The sequence below is a fragment of the Anopheles ziemanni genome, chromosome 3 (assembly GCF_943734765.1).
Source record: "Anopheles ziemanni chromosome 3, idAnoZiCoDA_A2_x.2, whole genome shotgun sequence".
NCBI classification, from domain to species: Eukaryota; Metazoa; Arthropoda; class Insecta; order Diptera; family Culicidae; genus Anopheles; species Anopheles ziemanni.
In genome coordinates, this window is record NC_080706.1 from 96286821 (window position 1) to 96309521 (window position 22701).

General features: G+C 46.8%; 2 protein-coding genes across 2 annotated transcripts; one reads left to right on the plus strand and one right to left on the minus strand.

Moving 5' to 3' along the window:
- The first annotated feature begins 1206 nt into the window (after positions 1–1206).
- On the plus strand, positions 1207–20446 carry LOC131285952 (sine oculis-binding protein homolog A). Its single transcript, XM_058314805.1, has 5 exons — positions 1207–1290; positions 16223–16823; positions 18414–18731; positions 18798–19822; positions 19886–20446. Exons 1-5 carry the CDS (start codon positions 1207–1209, stop codon positions 20444–20446), a joined length of 2589 nt encoding a protein of 862 aa, XP_058170788.1.
- A 386-nt stretch (positions 20447–20832) lies between these two features.
- LOC131287622 (guanine nucleotide-binding protein subunit beta-like protein 1) lies at positions 20833–22021 on the minus strand. Its single transcript, XM_058316686.1, has 2 exons — positions 21802–22021; positions 20833–21737 (listed from the first exon to the last, which is right to left on the minus strand). The coding sequence occupies exons 1-2, from the start codon at positions 21937–21939 to the stop codon at positions 20907–20909; spliced, it is 969 nt and encodes a 322-aa protein (XP_058172669.1). The 5' UTR covers positions 21940–22021; the 3' UTR covers positions 20833–20906.
- Between the last annotated feature and the right edge of the window lie 680 nt (positions 22022–22701).

The window sequence follows — 22701 nt, forward strand, 5'->3', positions numbered from 1 at the left end:
TAATTTTCTAACATGTTTTGAATAGTGTTGTTGTCTACAAAAAAGTAACATTGTCAAGCAAGCGTGTATAAAAAGTGAAGAAATTTAGAATACGGTAGTTTGTGGAAAGTAAATAATATCGTCACCAAATGTACGTCATTGGGCAATCAATGAAAATGTTAGACTATTTGGAAATTATTTCTCTCAATAGCTTGAGGCGGGAGTCTGAAGAAATTGCGAGATCGTGAATCACGAAACCACAACCGTTGATAGATCAGTTTCAATCATTAACATAGGAAAATCAAGAGTAAACAAAAATCTCAGCATAGTGCTGATTTAGGCAAATCGTAGGCGCAATGAAAATAATCTCAACAATACCTGAGGCAGGCGGTTGGATTTATGGGAAGAAACGTGCGGCATCGTTCGCTGTTTGGTGTTGTTTACGTTTTCTCAATTTTTCACTCCATATCGCCTCGCAGGTCGTGTTTATGCACGATTGATACGAGTAAAACTAACGCCAACGATCGAGATAGAATGCTAAAAATATTTAATCTAAAAAAAGATGAAGTCGAATCCATTCAGATTATGCAGCGACAATGTTGCTATTTCTGGTACATTTATTTGGAGAATCGTTTATGAGGAATAAAAAAGGAAAACATAACTGAAAGCATCTACAGCCGGATCAAAGGTCCATTAAAATTGGTGATTGACGAAAGGATTTGGTTTGTATAGGAAACAAATGTGCATGCTGTGAAGAAAAATGTTGTGTGTAATTAGCAATGTGAAAAAGGAAAGCTTGTTCCGGTAGATCAATGTTACTTTGACCACAGTGGTACACAACCGAGGAGAAGAAGTGGAAGAAACTAATCGTAAATTTTGTCCCGGTTGCTGTTTGGCGCTGGCGTGTATCAAATGACATGGGTGGAATTTGGTGGCATGTGAAAGGGATCATATTTCGCTCTTTCGGACACCCATTCGTACTACTAACGCCAGTCAAGCACACCAACAGCGGTACGCCACTGTTGAGGTCGAAACGAGTGTCGGATCGAGAATGAACCAGAAGCAAATCCTTATCGCACACCGGAACAAAGGAGACGAATTCGCGGACTTCTATAGCGGAAAAACGGATCTGTTGTGCGTGTTTTAATACGACCACCCTCTAAAAGGAGGTGAGCGACACCGTCTTTCCCAGAACGTTGTGCAATGCCAGCGGAAGCTCTCGTAACTATGGCAACAGCATCTTCAACGAGCACGTCTCCGCCGCGGATAAAGGTCAAGAAAGAGCTCTGCACCGACAACGAAACAATCAAGGTTAGTAAATTAAATGTTTAACTATACTGTTTTGTTGAAAATCTTCAATCCAGCATTGGTTTCTTACTGAAGTGTGGTGCACAAATAAAACCCCATTTTATTGCGCAGAAATCAAATCGATCGTCGTTTACAGGTCGTTTACAGCTGGCCCGGTGCATGTGCAACGACAGGCACGAATAATCCGACAGCCTTTTGTCGGACGTATCGTATTACGCACGGCACGAGTTGGTGTGGCCCCGTAATGGCCATCGATATCGAGCGATCGATTTCACGGTGTTGCACTCCCGGCCGATCCCTCGGAAAAACAAACAAAAATAAAAAAAGAAAATTAGTTCCCACGTCCTTCTCCTCCGTGCAACGACGCTGTTGAGTAACGCGTGTAGAACAAGAAGATACTATGGTGCATAAGAAAACTGCAGCCACCATTTGAAAACGGATAAAAAGAATCATTTTGGTGACGATTTGCCTTAGTTTCAAGTTCCCCGTTCGAAGCCTGCTTTTCCTATTCATTCAATAATTCATTTTTCAACAATGTTTCGAAGTGAAACCGTTCGCGTCGGTTTTTGTTTCGGCGCACTTTATTTGTAAAACTGGTCGTTACCCTTTGACTACGGCCAGCAAAATTCGAGTTATACCAACCTATCCGGGACCGGGACAAAATGGATGAACGTCGAAAAGCGAACGTTCTTCGGAAGGATATTCGGTTACAAGCCCGGGTAAACCCCAAACAATTTCCGAATTCGAATTGTCGGGTTGCTATGTTTGACCCACGGAGTGGAGGCAGGACATTCGTGTGAGATCCAGGCACGGAACCGGATGATCCGGCGGCGTCCTTGCGGCGGCCCTCGTGCAACGTGAGTCGTTCGGTGTCCGATGAAGAACTCGGAGGTAATTGGAGTTTGCAGCAGCGTCTGTAAGTGTGCAAACGCGTACGGTCTGCAGTGTTGGGTGTCATCGCCGTTTCTGCACGACCCGTGCTGGGAATGACCAATGTGGACAATGTTGGTCTATGGCTGCTGGTATCATATATCCCGGCCGAAGCTAAAAAGCGTAATAGGAACCCAAGAATGTTTCCTCAATAGCCTTATCTCATGCCTTAAGAACTGTTACGGTAAATTTGCCTCGATAAATTGGCATGATTAGGTGTAATCTATTTTAGTGTTTTTATTATAACAACCTATACTAACTATATCTTGGTTGGTAGAAAAATTATGATAAATATTTGTCCTCGTGTGTAAGTCGTTTGGCCAACTGTTGCCTAATTTATTTCACGTGCTCTGATTCGTACTCCCTTTGCGGGGACAGGAATGTTCATACTATGCTCCCCGCACGATCGTTGTTTCGGTTCGTTTGGGGCCCGTGATCACCACGAACGGTCGGTCCTTTGAAGTGTCACATTTCGGTAATGCCGTTCCGTTTCAGTGTCTGGGCCTTCGCGTCGCGACCGACCGACGAACGAGCGAGATCAGCTTTCAGTGTGGCTACCGCAAATGTGCAATTTTAATGCTGCTCTTGTAGCTTTGTTGGGGGTAAAAGAAAGGGGGATGGGGAGGGGGGTTGAAAAGTAGAATGCACTCGGGGTTTGCCGTTGGTGCCTGGCTGCATAGGATTTGTCCCTCGTCTATGATTTTTTGTTGTTGCATTGTAAAAACATGTGTGTAAAGTTCACAAACCATGTTGATAAGAGTTGGTCGCGAGTCAAAGCAAGAACTGCTCGACTGCAACAAATCATTCGAGCAACAAGTGGTAGGACGGGAATGCCAAGAAACAAAATTATCACCAGCGAGTCTACATTTGATGCAGTTTGTCGCAACTTATATTTAGTCGCCACCTGAAAAAAAGCAAACGGCCGTTGGGCCGAAAACTGAACCGCGAAAATGTGCTGCATGGCATCGCGAGGAAACCCGTTGTGCCGGAAAAAACGGGGTGGAACGGCCAGGAGAGGAAGTGGCACGGATCGGGTTTATCTTCCGCCCCGGGGTTTTAATATACATTATGCCACATCGTGGCGTCGCGAGTAGCTGCAGAACGGTACCTGTGAAGTCCTCTACGATTTCAAACGGTCCATACACCTGCCGTTGTCAGTTTTTCCGAATCTCTCCCGTGGAAAGCGTGGCCTGGGGGATCGGGGTGGAGTGTCGGAAAAATTAAACAGCCATGTCTGACGTGGGGATGTAGGAGATCTATTACAGTTTTCCTCCTTTCGCCTCCTGCTCATCGAGGCATGGACTTTAAATGTCGCTTGCAGTGAGCACGCCGAGTTTGTAAAATAGGAAAAATGATATTTGCTAGGATAGAAATGGACCAACAATAGTGGAAAACCGACTATTGTAGTTACATTGTTGAAATATTGAATTGTCGAAATATGGAATCGAATTTAAACAGTTTTACAATTTTCTGGTGAGGATAAATTCACCCTTTGAGTTGCCTTGGGACACAATTTAATATACGTTTTGCAAACCCGAACGTGAGCGCCGGCCCCCTCCCTGGCGTCTCCTCCTCGAACCGTTCGCTTCGATATCGGTTTCTATTTCAAAGACATTTTCCTCACCTCACGCGCATGCATGACATCGCGATGGAAATTTAAAACTTTCACTCATTCGACGTTGAGATCTCCCGAAGGGGAGATTTCGTGGGAAGGGAAGGATTTTGAGTTTTAGAGATCACGTTGGGCGTGAAAAATATATTCAAAGGCCATATGGGAAACATGGTTGAACAATATTTAATGGAAAATATTCGTGAAATCTTTCCGCCGTCATTTTGCTGTGCCCGTTGGTTTTCGTTTCCCGTGATTTATGATCCGGCGTCCTGGTAAAGCTGGTGACGTGACGGTTTTGGAGGTTTTACTCCGGGTGTCGGATTCCCTGAGCAATACGTACCTCAATGGCACTGCTTTGTTGATAATTTGGCAGTAGTAAAAGTAGTTTACTTCATGATTGATTCGAGATTGCAAATTTAAGAAATAATTCTCATTGAATTTAATTTAATCCCAAATTGAGGAGATAAATAAGATGGAAATTCAAGCCAGCCGTTGCGAAAGCATTCCCTAGGATTCCTTCAGCCCGGGTCAACGAATTCAACCGTGTCTCACCCTCTTCTCACCATCTCCATTTCACCGCGCACATCGAAGTTCAATCAATCGGAGCAAGGGAATTTGAGCACAATTGCATTTTGCAGTGCGCAGCACTCGAAAACATCGAACCATGCGATGCAAATCCAATTGGGAACGAACAGGGTGGCAACAAACGAAAACCCCCCAACCGAAGGCAGTTTGAAACCGGCTGAAATCGTATCCTCGTGTTTTGCGCTAAAAAAAAGGCTTGCAAAAAGAAGGAGAACCCCGTGAAATTATTGTTGTGCCAGTTACATTAATTTCTGCCTGCACTGAGCGCGGTGGGGTGATGGAGGAGGGTAGCGGCAAGCATAAAAACCCACAGAAACCGAAGAAATCATAAAGCAACTGAAATGGAGATGAAAGTTGGAAAATATCGAATGACACAAAACGATTGTGTTCGTGCCGATGGGGGGGGCAACGGAGGGTGTGGTGAGGAATGGGTCGTTAAAAAATGTGGTTTCATAAAATTATTACTGGAAAATATATGAGACGGATGGAGAGAAAGAGAGAGAGAGAGGGGAAGAAAATACTGGACATGTAATTGAACTTATTACAAGCAATCAGAAGAGACCACCGCGCTTTTCTCGTTTGTCACAAACGTATGAAAAGGTTAGTTGGTTTTTTTTTCTTCAGTAAAACGGGTCCTGACCCTGGCAATTTGATATGTTTAAAAAATTATAATTATTCATGGTTGTTATGCTATCCGCGAGCGAATGACGGTGAGAGAAGTGATAACTTGATGCCATTACGATCGTCATGACAACGACAGTGTCATGGCGACATTCGTAGTGCAACTGTTTCGCTTATGTTTTTAAAGGATCCCTCAAGAAAAGGAATGGAGATGGTTAGTTCAGATTCAAGAATATTTGGTGAACCATAAAGATTTATGAAAGTTAAGAGATTCAACAACGAATAGAGATTTGAACCAAGAAGTAACTCCAAGTAGCTCCATTCCATTCCATGAAAAGAATGGAGAATATATTGATCGGGGGAGATTATTGTGTTCCCATGCAACTGTACTGCAAAATGCTATTGGACTTGGTAAACCCTACTGCACGAAACAGGATACGTTAGCAGCGCCAAACCAACGGTGCGACGGTAACGACGACAACAGGACGGAGAGTGAGTGATTTGCTAATTGAAATGCGATCCAGTGAAAATGAAGTTGCTGCAGTTATAATTTGATCTCCGCACCGAGCCGAGGCCGTAAATGCACTACTTCATGAACCACCAGCCCGGTCTTGACCACCGGTACCGGGGGTTCGGTTCCACGGTGACGTTGATGACGCCGGTGGCCAGAGTTAATTTGGCGTGGTTTCCATGGGGGGGTAGATTACAACTGGCCTCTCGGTTGGGTTCGATTTCGCCTATTTGCTTTTTTATGGAGTACTTATTTATCATGTTTATTTTAAATTGTTCTATAATTTATTACATTTCAATCGATATTTTATGGTAGTTTTGAAGAACATTATTGCAAAGGTAGGCTCCTTTCTATGTTGTCTACGAAGTATTTGGAAGATTTCTTCTGGGATCATCGGAGCAGCCGGAACCAAAGGCGAACAGGATCAGATTCCTTACCTGTTAGAGCACGGCTAGATGGGGTTGGTATTTAGTTCGGTTGACGATGATGATGACGACGACGACGACGACGACGATGGCCATACCGTACGGTGGGACGTGTCCGGATCATCCACCCGATGCAAACATATCCGATCGAATTTCTCCGCAACACGCTCCGGTGGAAAACCCGGCGGTTTAGATTTTCTATCCAATACCGGGGCTGTGACTATCCGTGCAGCTAAAAGGGCCCTTTGTTGTGTGTTGCTGTGGGGTTGGGGGGAAATGGGGGAGGGGGGGGGGAGGGAATAAATTGAAAACATATTTTCCACACCATCGACGGTGCGGTTCGACGGGCCGGGGGCTTCATCGGGTTTTTGCATGCAACATTTAGCCCGGCTTCGTGCTAATGCACGTGTGTTTCGGATGCAGCTCAGACACGACGCACACTCTGGGATCTATTTCATGCACAAGCAAGTCATACACACACACACACACGCACCCTGTCGGAAGCACCCAGGAATATCGAAGTGTGTGGAAAAAGGCACACGCTGTTCCGCGTCCAAAAGGGTCGGTTTCCATTTCAGTTTTCCCTTCGGCAAGCGGTAGGGAGGGAGAGAATGGGAGATGTTTGGGTGTTGGGGTGGGAGAGCAGGTATCGCATTCCGGCAGTAGTGGAAAAGTGGAACTTCCCAGGATCAAATAATGAGCGCCGAGGAGCGGGTGGTTTTGGGGTGGTTCCGTCGCTCGTTTCGATAAATGAGACATTTTAAGGTTTAGAGTTACCTTTGCAGCGCTCGGGCGGTTTCGGAGCTCCGTGATCTCGTATTCCTTCGAGCACAACAACATCTTCACCGTGCCGTACTGGAATGTGATTAATGGATCTGGACAGTCATTAAAGCTCCTGACTTTTCTGAAGGGTTTGCATAGAATAACTCTTGTTGAAATGTTGCTGAAATGAAAAAGTAACAGCTGGTTTTCGTACAAAACGCCGTTACTGACCGATGACTCATTTTTAAATTGTAATATTTCTACGAAGGATTTGGTGAAATCGGTTCACTTTCCTTCTGACGTTGTTGATTGAAGCCACTCCGGAAGATTCACGGTTCGCGCAAGAACAAAGAACCCATCCCGAAAAAGCTGGGATTCGCCAAAAATGTAACCGGAGTGGTGTGGATCCTTCACGAATCGCAGCACCACCGCTTTCGATCGTATATCTTAGTCAATACGCGCGGGGCCAAATCCGATTCCGTCACGTCAACCAAAAACTCCGAAGCTGCGAGCTGGGGGAACGTAACGTACGGGGTTTTAAATTACCAAAGCCATTCATCCAACTCGGCCGGGGCCGGCTGCAAGTAATAAGATGTCCCTGAACACCGCGGATCGTTTGCATTCGTCCGGGCTCTTACGCGGGGACTGCCAACGATATGGAAATTGCAGATGGAGTACAGCTGCACGCCGGCTCGTAAATACAGGGATGTTGTGAATTGAAAGGTGGAAACGAAAAGGAAACACACGCTGAAGGATAAAAGTTATGTTCTCATCAAAGAACTGTATTGTTCCGGGTATTGCAAAGGTTACTTTAATCGATGGGATTAGCGTTACATCATCGGCCTACTAGAGTAACGCGTGCTCCATCAAGAAACGTTACTATGGACGTCGCCTACTGGATTACTCCTCTTCCATATTTCTGGCGGGAGGAAACGGATACATTCTGGTTTTTTTGGTTGTCTGCCAGACAAAAATTTAGAGATTCCCATGTGCGATACCGTTTCTTCCACTCCATCTCCTTCTTCGGTTCTTCTGTCCTCGAACACGCCGGGTGGCGCTCGGCTTCCGAAAAGTGCGTCGTCGGAAAAGGCGTCAAACCGGTGATCTCAAGGAATCAGGGAATGCTCAATGAGCAAAACACGGTACAACAAGCTTGGAGAAACAACATTCCCTCTTCTGCGTCGGAACCGTCCCAGTTCGCGTCTTGGGGGGGAGATCCGGTTACAACGATTTTATCACGGGTTTTTTTAAGCCCCTCTCTTTCTCTCTTTCGCTGCTCATCATCGTCCATCTCCTTCCGTTCCTGGCCCTGTTGGGTGGTGGGTTTCAGTTTCGAAAAGTTCTCGCCTTTCACAGGCCCGACGTTGCTTGTCCGAAGACGATCCGAACCGAGGGGGTTTTTGGTTCCGGTTACCGCGTACCCGAACGTCAATGATGGGAAACGATGATACCATCTCTCCCGTCCGTGGGTGGGAGGGTGCCCAGAAGGAGGGGGGCTGAGTTTGAGGATGCTATTGGAGCCGAGGGCGAATTCGTACGCTAAAATAACACATAATTTTCAAACGTTAAAACATTATTAAGCAACTCGAAACCATCGTTCGAGTATCGAATTTGAAACCAACGCCGCCACCATCGTCGCCGTCTCCGTGGTTGTTGTTGTTGTCGTCCTCGTCGTCGTCGTCTGGGAAGGTTTGCAAAAGGGAAGATCTCCGAGCGCGTCCCCCGGAAACCCAGGCGTAAACGGGGGGAACGGATGGGAACTTGTGTATATGTGTGTTTTTGGGTGGACTATGGATGATCGGGGTAGTTTCAGTCATGGATTCCGCTGATTCCGGGCGGACTAGCGGAACTGTTCGAAATTGTTTTGGAGGGAACCCATGATAACGCCAGAATTTTTTTCTATAACGGCTTTGGTTTGAATTAAATGGAAGGGGTTCATTTAGTCGATCACCACCGTAATCCAACAGGAAGTTTATGGATGCCTTATGTGTGTTTAAAGAAGTTTTAAAGATGTCCAATACTTTTCATAAACTCATTCCAAATAGCTAATTTCCATCAGCGATGCTATCGCTGTTTTGATTCATTCATAAACCGGCTCGTCAAAGTCCCAACCGATAAAATGGCCGAGAGCTTGTCGATCTCTAAGATAACATTTGTTTAAGTTCTTCTAAGGATCTTTTTATTTTTGTAACGGATTTCATCACGCCGAAAAAGGCGCCGTTATCTCAGAATTATACTTAAGTTGCAAATATCTTTGACGTTACGATATTGTAGCGTTTGTAAAACTCTTAATTTACCGGCTCTGCCTCGGAACTCCATTCGCACCTACTTAGGCCATCCGTTTATCATGCCTCGTGACGTTCCCATTCCTGTTCCCCGTTCCCGACCGGTGTCAGGAACGGCAAATGCTGAAGAGGACTGCATCGTGCAGTCGTCCATAGTCGTCGCTTGGCCTGAGATCATGCGCGCGCGCGCGCGCCAACGTTGGTTCCTCGGTTCTTCGTAGCCGGAGCGTAATTTGATATCGCGCGTGAAACTCGATCCGTTCCGTCAATGCGAAACATCTTCGGCATTGTGGCTGTGAGCGTCGTTCGCGGTTCTTGGGCCGTATGGTACCCTCACTGGCGACGTAGCCAGAGGTGTACGGTTCGTTTTACGGGCTTACCAACTTGGCTTGTTTGTTGTTTTTTTTTCTTCTTCTCCGCGACAGGCTGGTTTCCCTTTCCGGGTCATATGTGTGGCAGAAGTTCCCATGATTTCCCGCGAAATCGCCACGAATCGTTCCGTTTCAAGGTTTCGGCGTGTGCGTGTGTTGCTGGGATTTTCTAGTTCTTTTTTTTTATCGTTGTGCCCTAGAGGTTTGAAGCATTCCGATGACTTTCAATCGCAACATTCCCATTTCGGCTTCGAACGATCTTCTCGGAAGTCCCTTGGCTTTGGGGAAGAAATCAGCCTGAATGTGATTCGCGTCGCCCTGGAGGAAGTGCACGCTAATGAACACGCCTGGAGACGGACGACGACAGCAACTCGAACGGACGGTTTTAATTAGGTCCATATTTTGTGTCACAGGCGCAATAAATACCGATACGCATTGCGGGGCGAACGACCGCACGATCGAGCATATGGGGCGATTACTTACGTGCATTAAGTACAACACTTCTGCCCCGCGTCCGCAAGGCGTCCGCAAGGCGTGCGCAAGGTACCTTGCAGGTTGCAGTAAAAAAAAAAACAGGGTGTGTATTATTGTTGGATAATATGTCATCGCTTACGTGCGTCAAACGAACTTTAAATAGGGGTCCAATGCAACAGTGTAACGGGAATATCTGCCTAGGGATGCACTTTTCGCCGGTGTCAAACCGAAGCCCTTTTCCATTCCGCCCCGAGACCGTTCTATTTCTACCGAGGGAGGGAACATCGGGGAGGCGTGCCGTGCCCCACGGTTTGGATATAATTAAATGCTCAGCTTTCCTACAGCATACATTCTTGCAAACGGCACATGGATCATACGGCATATTAAATATTCTTACGTCTTTTGGGTTAATTTGGTCGCCGCCCTTCGAACGAATCACTCTTCGTTGTGTGTGTGTGTGAGGAAAAGATTGGAAAGGGCTTGCATGAAATACTGGTGGCCAGTTGAGGGAGCGGGCTGCCGATGATCTTTGCCTTGCCGTTCGGTAGACGTGTTGCGCAATCGTGATCAAGAACACGTAATGGATGCAAAATGGCGAACGGTGGCAACATTGAATATCAACCGTAATTTTAGAACACTGGTCAGCGGCCGACGAGAGTTTGTCGCTTCTTTGAAGTAGCGTTAAGGCATTGGAATGTCTCTCAAAAATGTTCCCTCGCTTCCAAAAAGGTCATAGCGTTATTTGCGTTACATCGTTAATGTACGATCGTAACGCATTTTTCCGTTAACCGTTCACTGATCATAGAATCCTGTAAGCGTTGCCTTGACAACGTCTAGGGGTTCTACTAACGCCAGTAAGGCTCTTACTAAGGGTGGTTAGTCAATTTGGAATACTGCAACATTTTAAGTCCGCCGATTCATTTACGTTCAGCTTGGTTGACGTTCACCCTTTGATTGGGGTACGATTTTATTGCACCATGTCTAATTGGAACCAATCGGCAGGACCTGTCACGCACACGCGATAGATGAGCCGAACCCGGGCACGATCACGGGCTTCCGTTTCACGTTCGGCGGTGGCGACGGCTTGTTTTTCCTGCGACTCTGACCCCGAGCCAAGAAAACCCCAAGCGAGCGCTACAAAGTAGCAAGCGAGCCGCCCCGGCTGCGCCCTCCTGTCATCGACTGCTCATGAAACCTTGCCGGGACATGCACATCTGCACCGAACGCTCGATTTGGCAGCGGCCACGATGCATTTCGGACGAGACGGAGGGGGTGATGGTGACAATAAATCCTGGCACTTGATCGTAGATCGTGTGGCGTGTCGTGTGGTCTTTCCCCGTGTTTGGCCAATTGCGAACCATACCGAGGCCAATCACTGCCACGCTGCCTCATCCAACCGGCGTCATTCTTCGCTGGTCTCTCCCTCCCTTTTCCCTTCCCGTGGTCCCAGCAATGAACGATCCGATCCGGCGGCAATATGACACTGTACGTTTTCTTATTCAATTAATTAACTTTCGTCATCATCGTATTACAATACTTGTTTATTTCTCTCGCTCACTGTCTCTCACGCTGTCTCCCTCTCTCTCTATCCCTGCCTGCTTTGGTTCCTTTTGCAACGGGAGACGCCGACTTCGATGTCTTCGGTTCTTCGTTTGCGACGGTGAGGGGGTAATGTTTGTCAACTCTCCACCGTCTCCTGTTGCTGCTGCTGTGTGCATCCCAGTGTCTTATCGATTTTCAACGTTAATCTTTCGTCCTGCTGGAGCAATCTGAGCCGGCTCGCCGGCGGTTTGACATTTGCAGCAAACCAGCGGCCCAGTGTCGGATGAGAGACGAATCCTGCGGCATGCGGGCGAACTGAGGTAAATGAGTATCACATTTACACTTTGGTCGCTCTGGCATCATCTCCCATCTTGGAGGCCAGAGCCGAACCGGACCGGGTACGGAGTTTCCATGAAACACTTCCGTTTCGATCCCCTCCACCACCAAGCTGAATCATATGCCCATCCGTGTGCTTGCAGTGTGCGGGATCGGCGGCCGCCATCGCCTTTGTCAGCGAGTGTGGCGTCTAATGAAATACAGACATTTTTCGTTAGGTTTCACTTCTTCGATTACGCATCGTTTAGTGAACGAGCAGTGTTGATGCTGCTACCAGAGTTGCGCACGTTGACGACAATATGAGGGGAGGAGGGGAGTGGCAAGGAGCAAGCGGGTGGCCTATCTAAGATCTGCCAAAGGAAGCCAGCACGATGAGCACGATTCCTATCGGTTGATGGCGCCCCTTTGCTTCAAATTACACGCAGCTTAAACCCGAGCGATGCGGACAACTTCCGGACGAAGCAACTTTCGTCGCCTCTTTGGCGTAAGTGATTGCTGGAACTTCTTTCTGTTGGTTGTTTCAGCACAACGTTGGTTAATACCATTTCAGGCTTCAGGATTCATTACAAGAAAATACAGAAACTCCCTGAAACTAGAGAATTATATGATTCTACTATCGAGCACTAATGTTTATGTAGTCTATGTCTAAGAATTATATGATTCTGTATTCTGAGGAACTTCTTTGAACAGTTTTCATTTTGTTAAGTTCCAGAGTATACATGAAACTGGTTTATCGTGACTATAAAGAATCAAATGTTAGGTTCAAAAAAGGGTAGTTTGTTATCAATATTTTATGATCTGCAGCTAATGGGACTATCTTTTACGACATTGTGTTCTTTGAAACGAGTCCCTCAAAATTTCTCATTGAGGTGTTGACAGAACATGGGTTGGATTATGTTTTGCGTTTAAAACTGATCCTTCACTTGTCTCCTATTACCTGGTCACGTGTGCCTACCGGGTCCGGCTCGTGGTTAGTTTTGGTTCGACTTTCGGTTTTTTTTTTTGGGACTCGTCATCACTCACAACACTCTTGTTAGTCACCGGTTTAAACGATCGATTAACGCCATGTGAAGAAACCCGATCCGACCTCTCAGCGCACCAAGGCGAGAGATGTAAGAAAAAATCTCATTTACTTTGTGTAAGCGACACTTCCACCCTTCAACACCTTCACGGAAGCGTGAGCAAATTAAACCGATGTGAAAGATTCGAAACTTTGGTAAGAACTATGCCCACGCCTCGCCTCGACTGTAGTGCAGTGTCGAGTAGAATGTACACACATTAAAAAGTAATAAATACACCCACTGTCCCCGCGCGGTGGAAACTTAATATTCTAATAACCCTACGGTTCAAGGACGCTGGCAGTCTTTAAAGGACGGAAGACCAAGCCACCCACTGGACGCTAATTAATCCTCGGAGAACTCGCGGTATATGTTTTCTTCGTACCAGCTCGGTTGTAGGGTATGGAATAGTCACATTTTCTAACAAAATGGGTTGTTGCAACTGTTGAGTTATCGATTACAACTTCAACAATCTAGTAGTCTATAGTTACATTGTATCTAGTAGACTGTGATGAAGATGCAGCAAGAAATATTCTAAATCTGTAGTCTGTTAGCCTAGCAAGTCTAGTCTGTGGTCTGTTCTGTACGTAGAATAAAAGCGGAGTGTAATAAGCGAACTAAATAACTAACAGCAACATTCTGAGAAAATATAACAATCCGTCTAGTCCAAGAATCTAGGCAAGTTCGCGGAATATTTAGGAGGGCTAAAGGTCGGCGGAACGGGGTTGTCGAGTTAAGCTGGCGAGCTTCCCAAAGTCCCGAGTGCGTACGGGTGTTTCCGTGGTTGGGAAAGTAGTTCATCGTGCGAATACGACTCCTTCATTGCCATCTGATCGATACAGATCAATCAAATCGATGCTCGGGGGGTGAGTTTTGGTGTCCCTAAACCCGAGACCGGCGTACCGGGAAACGCTACTGGAAATGGCACACACGGAGTAGGTGCGAAACCAGATGCCGAGACACACTCGGGGTGACACTCCTGGGGGCACAAGATCGTAAACCCGTCTCCGCGGTCCCGGTGTCGAGCCATTTGCCATCGCTCGTGGGTACCATGTTCGCGACAAATTGATGGATGGCCGCTCGAATGCGCGCGATCCGGCCGGAGATCCTGGGAAATCGAAACGGCTTCAAGGCTTTCACTAATTCAATCCTATATCGCGACCACCGATTGGCCGATCGAGCAAGCAAGGGTAGGAAAGATATTTGGTTACCGAGTAGCCGAGTTGAGCGTCTCCCCCAAGCTCCCCCTACCTGGTGCCTGATCCGATCTCGGCTGAGTGTGATAAATTATTTAATGGATTTGTTATACGACGGTTTGAAACATGACCGCTCCGGTGAAGGATTTGTTTCTTGGCGCGCACCGGTTGGGTCAGATGAGAACCGAGTGTGTTGCTTTTTCTCATTCGATGTCGTTTAGTTAACTATGTTAAACTTCAACTTTATTTTAAATAAATTAAGCACAACGTTAAAGACGAAAAAACACTTGTTTGAGATTTGGTGTACAAGGTTTAAAATTAAATTAATTTCTAACCTAATTGTTTTTAAGTTGGGTTGTAGAATTTTTATTATTAACTAAATGTTACTTGAAGAAGTATTGCTTTAACAAGGTTGGCATAGACATTTTTGTTCGCATCCTTAGTAGGCTTAATTATACTCCAAAAATTAAATAAATCGATAATAAATCCAGGCGTGGGACTGATTTTCTGCGATAGACAAATATCCGCCGAACGATATCGATATAGCCTTTTTCTTATAAACCTTTTGCATGTGTGTGTGTGTGCGTCAATGAAATACCCCGAAGTATCAGTTTTCCCGAACGCGGCCCCGTTCGCGCCACCAAATGACCGGTTTCGTTAGCTAATACTTGTGTTTTTATTAATACTAATTTATTGGTTTACACTCGATTATCGGACTGAGCGATTTCTGCCGTCCCGGGACCATCGATCCCCTCGGGGCGACGGGTTCAGCATCACGTGGCCGCCTCCGGGGCGGCTACAGAAGGTGCCTGCGGTAGGTTTGGACTGTCGCATCGGACAGTCCAATCATCGCAAATGCAAAGCCAAACTGGGAGAAACACGCAAACACGGAATTAAATCAAAACACCGTGGACTTCTCCGGCGTTCAGGGCCCCGGGGGAGATCGGATGACGGTATGGTTGGTCGTTCGGCAGCGACGGGTATCATCTTTCCCCGTCCTAAAACCCGTGGAGAATTAATTGCTGAAATTTAGAGGTATTATCTATCGACGGGCGCACGCTGTTGTTCGATTCGTGTTTTTATTTCGTGTGATCACACTTTTTGCTGGTTGGTACCCATTTTCACGACCCACATTTCCCAACTCCCCAGCGCGTTTTACGGTCGACAGGGAAATTTCAGATCAGCTTATCTTCGGTTTGTGCAAACAAACCCATCCATCATCGGTTTGTGATCGATCGAAGCGAACCACCGAACGATTGTAAAACAATCAAATGATCTCGTAAGTGATTGTTATTGATTCCTAACTTTAGGGTATCTGTAGAGAGATCACTTGAATTTTAAAAGTGTTGTGTAGGTGAACCGCCAAAAAAACCGTGCTTCAAAGGCTCTTTTAGACTTCTGCGACACTTGCACCGGAGAAGTACGGTATCAAATTTTTCAATATCTCCTCAACGAGCTCAAATTGCAAGCCTTGATGAACGGCACCGGCCGGGCTAGAGTTCCGGGGTTCCGGATGGCCCACGTGGAAAACCAACCTGCGGCATTCGGTGTCCGTGTGGGTGTGCGAGTTCATTATGCTGATGGTCGTTAGGTGTCCTTTATTGTCCGGGGGAAAACTGGATGCTTCCCTCGTTTATTTCAACGCTCTCGACTCGTCCTACTGAGAGGTATATGTGTGTGTGTCTGTTTCGTGTTTCAGTTTAAAATTTCATGCATCCGTGTACTCGTGTTCTCTAGCCGCTCAGCCGATCGGGAGTCCTGGGGTCCCCATTTTTTTTTCCTGGCCACCGATGGAAAGGATGCTAGGATCCGGTTCGCGTAGCTCGGCAACGCTTTGGCACCAGAGAGGCTCCAGAGAGAGAAAGCGGGAAACTAGGCAGGCCGACAACAACTTACTCCCACCTCTTATCCACCTTTTCCACCGGCTCCCGGTATCCCGTTTCGGTCGCGCGGGCACAAGAAATTGGAGACTTTTCTCTGGTGAAATTTAAATCCACCGTTTTTCCCGCATGCTCCCGGGAAAGCCGGACCGGATAGGCGATAGTGGTGAAGTATCGAGAAGCAAGCCGAGTCGTGTCAGTACTTACGTTTGTTTGTGTTCACGCCAGTTTTCGGACGAGGACGCGTTGACTGATACCGTACCTTGATTCTATTCGTACAATTTTTCTCCAGCAAACTGTGATTGATAAAAAAGTAACGAGTTTTCCGATTTTTCTTTCGTTTTCAGGAGCTCGCCGAAACGGCAATGAATGACATCCTCGGCTGGTACGGCTACGACAGCGTCGATCGTCTTGAGGTAGCCTCCGGTTCGGCTTCGTCGACGATCGAAACCTCCGAAGGGGTGACCGGTCGCCTCCGGCCCGACAACGACCACAACTCCTTACCATCCGGCACCTCCTCGTCATCGTCCGTCGTTGTGTCGAACACCAAACGAATCGAATCCAAAGCAACCTGCCCGCAAACGGCCGTCTCCCAACAACAAGTTATTCATCTTCATTCGCGCGCCATCGGTGATCACTTCCTCACACAGGACGATCCCGACCATCCGCCGGTCGCTTCAGCTTCGTCCAGCACGGAACGTAGAACCGGCCGGGATGCAGCATCGGCTACCGCCACCATTGGTCAACCCGGTTCCCCACCGAACGACGCTACGGCGACACGGAACGGTATCGTCTTACATCATCAGGCGCATCCCCAGCAGCACCATCTTGGGCTGGGCGCACAGGGAGGTGGTGGAGGTGGTGGTGGTGAAAGCTCCACCTCCGAGAAGGACAGCTCGAGGGAAAGCTCCAAGAGCCCGATGCTGATGAAAATGCTCGACAAGCAAGGTAAGCATCGCAAGATGCATCGATCAGTCACAACTCCGGGTCCGGGAGGAAGGTTTTCTCTACGCCCCGACCGTTCGTATCGAGTTCGTCCAGGGCTATCGGATACTTAATTAGATTTTTCCACATCGGCCAGCCAGGAAGCGTGGGGGTGGGTTTCCGTGGTTCCGAAGGGACAATCTGATATTTCATAATTAATATAATTGATAGCCCTTCGGAGACGATGTTATCATATTCTTTTCTCTCCGTTTCCTTATGCCTGTTGGTGAACGAGGCATGCATTTTTCACAAAAGTACATCCAGCCATGATTTGCAGGTGCATTTAAGTGAATTTTTTATGGAACTAAACTGATTTCAATAAAGATTCAATGCTGGTTTTATACCGTGCCTGATTTTTTTTAACAGTTTAGTTATTTGGAGATACTGAATATGTTTCTAATTTTCTTATTTTATATTATTTTTTATTGCATCATACATAAAATTTCTCTGGAAGACGCCTTTCTATTGATTGATACGGACATAGCTGATGGAACGTGGTCCAGCGTACTCTGAGGGGGTTCATTAAAATCGCGGAATACCATCACGGTTTCATGGGTGTAAGATTTCCACATTTTCCACATGTGTTTCCAAAATTCGGTTGTGCAATATCGATGACGTGCATGATCTCCCGCGAGAACCCTCGTCAAGCTTGGTCCGTTCGGGGGGTTTTTTTTTGCAACCTTTTAAATGCACCGGGAAAACTTCCCCCATCATCATTATCGTTCCCGTGGTGCATTCGGCCTCAAGGCAGGATATCAAACATTCAATCTCGCCCGCGGGTTCACGGGAAGAACATTCGCACAGAAATTCGAACCGCCAGTATCGGAAAATGTGTACTCACCTCATGGCAAAATTCAAAAGTCTGCATCGGTAGCGCCATCGGTAAACGTGCATGGCGTAGCTATGGGAGCCGAATTGCGATACTAGAACATCCTTTCTGCATGCAGGAGGATACAGGATGATTTTGGAAATTACCGTCGAAGCTCGATTCGTTCACCAGGACGCATCATGCCATCTTCGGAGGGATGGAAAATGTTGTTTAGAGATAATAATATGCCCACCGTACCGCATAATGACTTTTGCAGAATAATCTGCGTAATGGCCGTGCATTAACAAATGCCGGATTCGATGCAACTGGTGCTGCCTTGTTGTGCACTTGGATAAATGATTGAAATTCGTCCCGTAAGGGTTCGCTCCCTGGATTAATTAAAACACACACGCGGCCAGGAAAATACTAATGAAGCTAAAACTGAGAATCATTGGCAAATGTAATGATTTCCGAAAGCGAATTGGATGTTTTTAACGATAACTTATTACTGGTAGAATAGCTGCAGGGGGAAACCTTATGCATTTATTCAAAAGGGATAGTATTGCATTTGGGATAAGCAATGGTAATGATCTTTCGACCTGGATCACTTTTTTTTTCGAGCGAAAAGGTTAAATAATATAATTTACTGTTCCTTGAAATAATTTGATGAGCGTTGTCGGTCGGCGATGATTGTTAAATAATGTTCTCCCTGTTCTCCAATTCCACGTTGGGCTTCTCTTCCACAGAACAGACGTGCCAGTGGTGCCGAAAAGTGATACCATCGCATCAGCCTGGCATCCTGGGCACCACCGAGGGCATGATTTTCTGCACCGAGGCCTGCTTCTCCCAGTCACGTCGGGCGTCCTTTAAGCGGGCGAAAACTTGCGACTGGTGCCGGCACGTGCGACACGCCGTGAGCTACGTTGACTTCCAGGACGGCGCCAGTCAGCTGCAGTTCTGCTCGGATAAGTGTCTCAATCAGTACAAGATGCAGATCTTCTGCAACGAAACGCAAGCCCACCTGGAGCTGAATCCGCATCTGAAGGAAAAGAGTTCATCGGCGGGTAACTAGATCGCAGTTTTCGCGAGCATTCAACAAGACTCACCTACTTTGTTTGTTTGCCTTTTAGGAAGTCTCATCACTCCGGAGCTGTGGATGAAAAACTGCAAAAGCTGCTCGATGTCACCAGTGTCCGATCGGTCGGAATCTGTTTCGCCCGTGCCATCGGTGGCAATTCGATCCTCTCCGGAACCATCGCCAGGGATAATGCTACAATCACCGACACCGGCAAAGAAGCCGCTTATTTCTGTTGCTCCACCTTCCAAACTTTTGTCGAAGTCATTGCAGAGCGCCCTGAATCGTCCCAGTTCGAAGAGTGCTCGGAAACGTCGTTCAACGATCCACAGGCCATCAGCGGGACAGCAAAGCGGAAGTGTCAGCTCGAAACGATCCTTATCGAGTCAACATCAAGCGGACTATACACTGACAAGTGGATCTGGAACAAATAACCTGGGTGGAGGCAGTAGTTCCGGTAGTAATCTTAACAACAATAACGTCACAATCCCGAACAACAATCTATCCGTCAGCAGTTCCGCTGCGATACAATCAAAACCGTGCACTGTGACATCGTCCAACGTGCAGGATCTAAGAATGTTACAGAAAAAACACATTTCCCCGGGGGGATTCGATGGACGGGATGCTAACGTTATAGGGTCACTGGTACCACCGCCTCCACCTCCACCGCCCTTGAACATCCCACCACAATTTTTACCACCACCGCTCAATCTACTGCGTCCACCCTTTTTCCACATGAATCCAGCTCATTTGCGCTTCAACAGTGGACTTGCAAATGCACCAAATCTCGTCCAACCACAGCCCCAACCACCACCCCCACAGGCATCTGCACAGATGGGACCACCACCCAGCCCTCTTCCTGGTGTACCACTGGGCCACACAAATCGGCCTCCACCGCTGCCGAACCTACTCGGAATGGGGTCACCACCACCAGTGACAATTCTAGTCCCGTATCCAATAATCGTCCCACTGCCCTTGCCCATTCCGGTACCGATTCCTGTGATAGATTTCCTGCGCGCGGCCCTTCCAAAGGAACCTAAAGAGGCAACCCAACCAGCCGAAGATGGAGGATCAAAGATCGCAAGCGATGGGAAAAGGGAGGATCCTGTGACAACCATGATCGCCGGCGATGAAAGTACTCAGGATGATCTCAGCGGGCAAGAACAACTCGATTTAGACACTCCACTAGATTTTACCCTAACCAGCGCTGGCAAGCTACACGAAAGAGATTCGCTGGAGCGCTCAAACATCGAACGGGCATACGAACAGGGTGTGAAAATAATTAACTACCCTTGCCCCAGCGATGAAACTTTGGCATACAAACTCTCCTCGGTCAGATCGGATCCGAACGAGGAAGAGAACGGATTATCGAGTGTGAAGGGGGGAGGAGAGTCCTCAAAGCAGCTGATACCTAAAATTAAGATTTTTCGTCAGGAAACAACGTGCGTCGGGAATGAAAGTAATGAGACGACCTCCTTGGCAGGCAATATACGTCAGCCAATGGACATCGATGAGGAGGATATCGAACGCGAGCGAAAGGAAATGGTTGATCGCAGTCGTCCTTTACGGAAGCGGAAGAGGGTCGTGGGGCAACAACATTTAGAGGCAAAACCGAGTGTGAGTGAAACGGCCAGCGAAGGAATGGTGGATGAGCATGTAGAAAAAGGCTCCACAGGTGGACTGGGCACACCTCAGGAGACATGAGACGTTCGTGGTGCTGTTCATGCATGATCAACATGATCTTTACATGTAATTGTCTAGTATTTCTTGATGTATAAGGCTAACCTAATTATGCATAGATTGATCCATTTGTTACAACGATAGGAATACAATTCCCTACTGACGTGAAATATAATGTATTTGAAAATATGATTGTTTGTTAATTTGAGACATAAAACTAGTTTTCTAATTAAAGAAGCAACTTCTTCTGGTATGTTCTGTATCATTGTATAGGTTTTTTTTATTATTCGTGTAGATTATTTCATAAGTAATCATGTACGAATCTCTGCCTGTATAAGCTGTATATATGTATAAAATAAAAAAACAGATTTAATTTAACAATTCGGTTAACATATAAAGTGCAAAAAAAAAACGATCGTTTTTGTGTGATCAGAGGCCAGGGTGAATTGATGGTGAGTTTTGTTCGCATCCGGCTCGATCGGCATCATTTGTACAAATCCCACAGCGAAATTTGTCCGTCACTCCCGGCAGCCGCCATCACCGGAGCCTTCCACATCGTGACCCTGCCCTCTGAGTAGGCAATATCGAGCAGTTCCCCTTTGTGCTCGGTAAGCACGGCGAGGGGCCGAAGGCTTTTCCAGGAAAATATCCGAAGTCGACCATCCCAGCCGGCACTGGAGAACACCTTTAGATCCTTCCGGATGCGCACCCGGTGGACGCCGGCGTTTTTGATGGGGATCTTTGACTTTGGCACCAGCTGGAGTGCCTTTCGGTCCACCGAGAAGACGGAGAGATTGTTCGAGGAACCGCCGCATATTCCTCGGTTGGTGACTGGGTCATAATCGACGGTAAACAGGCAGTCGCCATCGCTGGCGAATAAGGTCGGGGTGCCAATCACTCGGCCAGTGCGATAATCCCACATCGCGATCAAACCGGATTCGTAGCCAGCCATCAGATATCGTTGGCCATCTAGTGTTACGGGCAGTACACACATCACAGAACCGAATGGGACCGGCTGTTCTTCGTCGGCCGTTGGGGAAAAGCGTATGGTTTCAGTCATCGTTTTAGAGCAGAGCACACTTACAGTCGATTTGTCGCGAGGCATTATCACAGCGTTCGCTTGTACGTCACACGCCATCCGGCAGTACCCGGCGTGATCGTTGGACAGTTCGTGTTGGAGCACGTAACCGGCATCGGTGAGATTCCAAAGCTTCACCGTGCCGCACTTTTCCTGAGTTATCAAGGCATCTTCGGTGTGAGCAAGGTTTAGAATGGAACTGGAACCCACGGTCAGCTGATACGAGACACGGTTGGTCTAAAAAGAATTTAAGTTATTCACCAAGGGGGGAACAAATTGAAAAGTAGAGAAAATTGATTACCTGGAGGTCCCAAAGCTGAACGGTGCCTTTAAGCGTTCCGGCGTACAGGTGTTCTGGCGTTCGGAAGCAAAGTGAATGGTAGGAGCTTTGTTCCGGCGACCTCAAACAAATCACTGGATCCGGAGGTAGAAGTGCCATGCTTGCATCCGTCGAAATAACACAATTGCGATCTAATTTATGCGTAGTTTCTTTGACTAACCGGAGCTGCTTGAAATGCTGGTGTAATCTTTGACATCAAAAACAGCTGTTCGGGATTGTTTTGATATTTTTAAGTGTTAAGTGTTGGCACATCGGAATCGGATTTGCGGACTGTGAAGTTTGATTCCTTGCCGGAGTAAATCAATTGAGTATCGATTAGGTATCGTTTAAGATTTTGTGGCAAAGTTCTTGAAAGAACGGTAAATTTTGTACAATGTTCATGATAAAATATAAAAAAGGGGTTTTTTTCACTAGACCTTATTCGGATTCAGGAGCAGTCGTTATGACTCCGGAGCTTTTGATGATACCCCATAGATGGCGCTGTGTACTTAATATGTACAATTTTAAAAGAGTTCGTTTTTCGAAAGGGATGGCGGTATTAAGTTGATGGTATAAATAAACACATACATTTGGTGCAAAATATTGTTATATATTTAAATGAAGCATGCTGTAGATAATGTGAATAGTGCGTGGTGCATTTTAACTCCTTGTGAGATACATTGTAATTTCCGTGTTGTTCTTCAGTTTTCTTCATTAACACTGATCATCATCATTCCTATCGAGTATGTTTTCCGGTAGATCTAAAAGGAATAATATAGCCATTTACCACAACTAGAAGCTTAATTCACGCGTCAAATTACCTCAAAGAACGTCCGTATGTTTACGGGGCCGAAACCGTACGATATGAGAATGGGCTGCTGC